Genomic DNA, 6,000 nt, shown 5'->3' with positions numbered 1-6,000 from the left:
ACATGGGATAGCATATGACCCGTGTTTGCTGATCCTTCTCTCCCAGATTTCATTGCTTTCAGCTTCTGGCTTCCGTGGTTTCCTCTCTTAGCTTTTCCAGAAATTTTTCTGTGAGCGTATTTCAATTTCATCTCTTAGCTTCTGTGTTTTATCTTCTTATAAGGGACTCCAGTACGAGAATTCAGACCCCTCTTGAATGGGGTGGGTCACATCTCAATTGAAATAACATAATCAAAAGGTCCCACCTACAATAGATCTGCACCTACAGGAATGTATTAAAAGAACACAACATTTTCTGGGCTACATAACAGCTTAAAACTACCACACTTCTCATCTAGGTTTTGTTGATTTCAGCTTCTTGCTTCCGTGGCTTTCTCCCTCCCTCTCTCTCTCTGTATTCATTCCATTTATAAAGGATTGCAATGAAAGGATTAAGACCCATCCTGAACGGGGTGGACCAGAACTTAACAGAAGTAGCCTTACAATGAGTCCACACACAAAGGAAGGATTAAATTTAAGAACATGTTTTTCTGGGGTACATACAGCTTCAAACCAATACAGTCACCATAATAGGGATTCAAGTCCTCTTTTCTAGTCCCTTGATATATCCTAGTTTATAGGTAGAATTCTTCAAGTGAAAAGAAGGCTGGGTCTCTTTGAGTAAATTCCTGGTTATTTATTCACAAGTACACACCATATAACATTCCTAAGCATGCCCAAGAAAGATCTGTAGCCACAGAAAAACTGAATCACTTTCACATGCAGCTTATACTATATGATGGAATCATCTAGGAATGATGGTTGCTAAAATTATAATCATACTCAGGGGTGGTTCTGAAAGTGTGTGCTGAAACAAAATCTTCCCAGTGTGCCCAGTTTACTGAGGTATTTGGTTGTCTGCTTTGTGAGCAAGAGAGATATTCTGAGTTTAGATTTACACTGATTCATGCCCAATGGCTTAATGAGTTGACTTGTAGTTAGGGGCTAGTAAAGGGTAGGAGTGGAAAATTGGAGACAAAAGGTTTGGGGGTGGATGGACTTCCAAGAAAAAGCGTAATGTGGGGTTTACGAATGCTTACCAGAGGATAGGACATTAGAGGGTGGAAAACAAGTGGATATGGGATATATATTCCGATGGCTCTCTGTGCAGACCCATGAGTTGGCCATTACAATACTCCCCTTCCTGAGGCCATAGCTCCTATTGGGATGACATTTTTTGCCTGGTTTAGGTAATCCTCCATACCCTCACCTCAGGCCTGGTGGTGATATGGTTTCCTACTGTCACTAATCACAGGGTATTTCACCAAACTGACCCATGGGTTGTCAAGAGCTCTTTTAATTAGACTTTCCTCAATTGTCCCAGTTGAGGATGACACCTGTTTTTTGTGGGGACCCTGACTCATAGACACCTCACACTAACCCTGTTCATGAACTCCATGAGGGTAGGGAATTTTATCTCTTATTTCATGTTGCAATCCCAGTGACATTTATTATAAGCAGGTATTCAATAAATGTTTGTTGAATTAATTGACCACTTTTCCTCCCTAAGCGATCTTACTGTTTAAGTCTATTATGATTGGTTTAACAAAGCTCCCCCAGTATTTTGTACTTCTTTGTAATTGTTTTAAGAATTATAAATATTGGGGAAAGCAGGCAAACTTGTCATTATGTGCATGGAAATGCAAGATAATTAATGCAAAAGTTTGCTGAAACAATAAGAGTATTCAGAAAAAAATGTTAATATGTAAAAACCAGCAGTTTTCTTTAAAACGATGGAACTGCAGCACCAGACTCACCCCCGCTTAAAACTCTCAGGCTGGGACCCGGGGGCACCAGTACCGGTATCAAAGGTCGATGTGCCCAGGATTTGTAAAAAAAAACAGGATAGATGAAATAAGTTTACCTCATATATAATTTCAAACTACATTCTATCATATAAAATCTCCAGGGCAAGAAAGACTTTCAACACCATCCTCCAATCTTCTGAAAGGCGAAAACGCTATTAAAAACACGTCTAAGTAGGGACGCAGGGAGTTGTGGAAAATGTGGTTACTGACTCACCGCGCAGCACGATGGGAACGAAAGTCTGGTCTACTTCTGCGCATGTGCAGCCGTAGCTCCGCTTCCTCATTCCTCCCACTAAGGCTTCCTGGGAAACGTCTTTAGACCTCAGGGTCCGCTTGCAATACGGGGTAAGCAGCGGGGGTGAGAGTACTCGGGGACCTGCCGGGAAGGCCGGGCTTGCGTCCCGGGAGCGAGAATGGGAGTCCACGGGAAAACCCCTACTTCTCATAGCCAGTGTGCGCTCCCGGCCGGCCCATGGACCCGGGGAAGGCCAATGCGGGCGAATCCCGGCCCCGCGGGCTTTCAGGGCTCATGGGATGCTGATCCTCCTCGAGAGAAGCTTCTCGGAGCGCTCAGAGTATACGGGGACTATATGCCCGTCCGAGGTGCGGCTCCACCGGGGAGAGGCCCATGCCGCAGGCGGGAGTTCGGTGTGTGTTTATTAAATTTACGTGAACGTGACAGCAGAAGCTGGACTTAGGTCTGCGTACTCTGGAGTGAGAAAGACCCGAGTAAATTCCGGGTCTGTCACTTGTGACCGAGTAGATTCCAGGTCTGACGACAAGTGATCAGGGACGAGATAAGAAACCCGTTAAGAGTTCACTCATCGGAAAATGAGTTTATTAATAATGACTGTCTCAGGACGTAGTTTGAGTAAGTGTCAACTGTAATTATCCAGGGGCCGTGTATAAAACTGAGTAAGTGACAACAGCTTTTATATTTAGAAGATACTTTGCTATTTTATTAGTTGGCTCCTGTAAACTTCACAGCCAATATGAGGTTGGTATGATCATCTGCGTTTTAAAAAAATAAGGGTCAAGTTGGTGGATTCAAAGGTGTACTTTACTCCCAATTTCAGGCTCTTTCTAAATATCAGACCTCCTTAAAACGCAGAATTCCAGCCTTCACAGCACTTAACATAGTGGCCCTGTCCCCAAGTCACAGGTGAAATTATGTGAAGTGAATTTAGATGGCATTCTACCATGTGGCAAATGCATTCTGGGATTTCTAGTGTCTCTTCAGATCCCTTGGATCAGACAAAGTTCCTGGCCTCTCCTGCTTTGGCAGGCTATCTGTATTTTAAGTCCTATATTATACCGAATTCCAAGAGTAAGGTTTTTGACCCTAAGAGGAATTTCTCTCCAGGTCCAGGTCCCAAATACCTTGGAACAAAATAGTCCTGGTGAGGTAGGAAGCAGGGAGCCTCTGGGAACTGAATCTTTCCTGGACAAGAATGCTTCTCTGACTCTTCATCTCTCTCCAGAACTTAGGAGGAGGGGCAGAATTACCAAGAAAATTCAGTAAATTGTCCAGGGACATTCGTTTTGCTTGTGGCAGAGCCTGGAGGAAAACACAGTGGAGTTCAATCTCTTACAGGTAAGTCATTACAAGCATCTTATCAAAAGCGCCTTTTGAGAAACTTCAACGCAGGCAAATCAAATAATTAAAAATCCTTGCCTTATATCTCATTTCCTTTAGTCTGCTTTCTGTGGATTTTCTATGCCAAGGGGTAAACAATATCATTGAGAAGATAAATGATGCACTCTAATGAAAGAACAGTGTTTTATCCTCTGGTGTTCTATAATTCAACTACTCCTCTTTTGGTTTTATTTCTTTGTGTTTATTTGTATTGTAAGTCTATAATAATAGTTGCATTATTTTTAAATTGATTGAAAAAAATTTGTGTTCACCCAATGGAAAGCTGCAGGTTTAAGGCCCCATGATCATTTCAGATTTGCACATGGGTAGATAATACCACCTCAACATTGTCCTTCTCATGCCTTGTCAAGGGCCAAAGAGCCTCTTTCCACAGGGAGCCTGCTACCAAGCTAGAATATCAGATTTTTAGATGAATGTAGGATCTGTAAGGTTGACCAGATCTTGTGACCCATGGTCCATTTCTGTCCCTGCAGCTGAACCATTACAGTTCTCCGCATTCTCCCAAGAGCCGCAGAAAATGAAACAATCTCAGGTGAGCTCTTTATTCATTCTCCACTTTGTATTTTGGTGGATTTATGAACTTTATGAGGGTTCTTACATTAATTGGACAAGGAGAACCAGAAATAGATCAAGTCAGTCTTAAAGGAAGATTTCCTCATTAACTCCGATGTTTGCTGACGGCTTTTGGTAGGTAACCTATGCAAATACAAGTAGCTTCCTTCCAGTTACTAGTTTGCTAAGATGTCATATTAGTCATGAATTTGCATGGAATTATATTGAGTACTTTTTTGTGTATTTATTGAAAAAAATTCACAGGTTTTTTACTTTAATCCACAAATATTGTGTATAGTATAATTTGTTTTCTAACGTTAATATATTCTTAAATTTCTGTGTAAACCCTACTTTCTAATAAGTGTGGTCAGTTTTTCTTACATATATTCCAAAGGGTTTTTGTTGTTGTCATTGTTATTTTTCCAACACTATATTTAGGATTTTTATTTCTGTATTCCCAAATTAGATTAGACTATAACTTTCTCATGTTCCTGTCTAATTATGGTAACATGGTTATACCCTCAAAAAGAAATGGGGCAACATCTGCTCTCTTTTCCTTCCTAGTGATTTAGTGAGAAAATTGTTTCTTGAAGATTTTTTTGAAACTCACCTATAAAACTGGGCCCTATGGGGACTTTTTGTGTGCAGATTTTGATTATTGAGTCAATTTATTATATAGCCATATATCTATCCTGTATTTCTATTTTTTTTTCAAATTTTGTCCATACATTTTCATAGAAAATTTTTATGTTTATTTATATTTTAAGATGTATTTTCATAATCTTGTTTATAATATTCTCTTAGGAGTTTGTAGTCTACCTGTTATATGAATAATTACTGTTTTGGTCAGTTTTTTTTTTTTTTTTTTTTAATTAAATTCAGTTTTAATGAGATACATTCACACACCATACAATCATCCATGGTATACAATCAACTGTCCACAGTATGATAACATAGTTATGCGTTCATCACCACAATCTATCTCTGAACATTTTCCTTACATCAGAAAGAACCAGAACAAGACTAAAAAATAAAAGTGAAAAAAGAACACCCAAATCATCCCCCCATCCCACCCCATTTGTCCTTTAGTTTTTTGTTTTTTTTTTAATCTTCATTTTATTGAGATATATTCACATACCACGCAGTCATACAAAACAAATCGTATTTTTGATTGTTCACAGTACCATTACAGAGTTGTACATTCATCACCTAAATCAATCCCTGACACCTTCATTAGCACACACACAAAAATAACAAGAATAATAACCATTACATAGTTGTACATTCATCACCTAAATCAATCCCTGACACCTTCATTAGCACACACACAAAAATAACAAGAATAATAATTAAAGTGAAAAAGAGCAACTAAAGTAAAAAAGAACACTGGGTACCTTTGTTTGTTTGCTTCCTTCCCCTATTTTTCTACTCATCCATCCATAAACCAGACAAAGGACAGTGTGGTCCTTATGGCTTTCCCAATCCCATTGTCACCCCTCATAAGCTACATTTTTATACAATTGTCTTCGAGATTCATGGGTTCTGAGTTGTAGTTTGATAGTTTCAGGTATCTACCACCAGCTACCCCAGTTCATCAGAACCTAAAAAGGGTTGTCTAAATTGTGCGTAAGAGTGCCCATCAGAGTGACCTCTCGGCACCTTTTAGAATCTCTCTACCACTGAAGCTTATTTTGTTTCCTTTCACATCCCCCTTTTCGTCAAGAAGATGTTCTCCATCCCACAATGCCGGGTCTACATTCCTCCCTGGAAGTCATATTCCACGTTGCCAGGGAGATTCACTCCCTTGGGTGTCTGATCCCACGTAGTAGGGAGGGCAGTGATTTCACCTTTCAAGTTGGCTTAGGTAGAGAGAGAGGGCCACATCTGAGCAACAAAGAGGCATTCAGGAGGAGGCTCTTAGGCACGATTATAGGGAGGCCTAGC

The 6,000-nt window shown here is 40.1% G+C and overlaps 1 protein-coding gene across 1 annotated transcript in view; it reads left to right on the top strand.

The window, feature by feature from the left end:
* Nucleotides 1-2,502: 2,502 nt before the first annotated feature.
* The window catches only part of LOC119545562 (zinc finger protein 729-like), a 93,253-nt gene continuing 89,755 nt past the window's right edge, over nucleotides 2,503-6,000 (top strand). The window contains 2 exon segments of the mRNA XM_037851172.1: nucleotides 2,503-3,441; nucleotides 3,978-4,036. Of these exon segments, the coding sequence (XP_037707100.1) occupies nucleotides 4,022-4,036 (15 nt within the window). The 5' untranslated portion in view covers nucleotides 2,503-3,441; nucleotides 3,978-4,021.

Source organism: Choloepus didactylus, chromosome 10 (genome assembly GCF_015220235.1).
Source record: "Choloepus didactylus isolate mChoDid1 chromosome 10, mChoDid1.pri, whole genome shotgun sequence".
Classification (NCBI taxonomy): Eukaryota; Metazoa; Chordata; class Mammalia; order Pilosa; family Megalonychidae; genus Choloepus; species Choloepus didactylus.
Note: the sequence above shows the minus strand (reverse complement) of the source record. Positions and strands in the feature narration are given on the sequence as shown.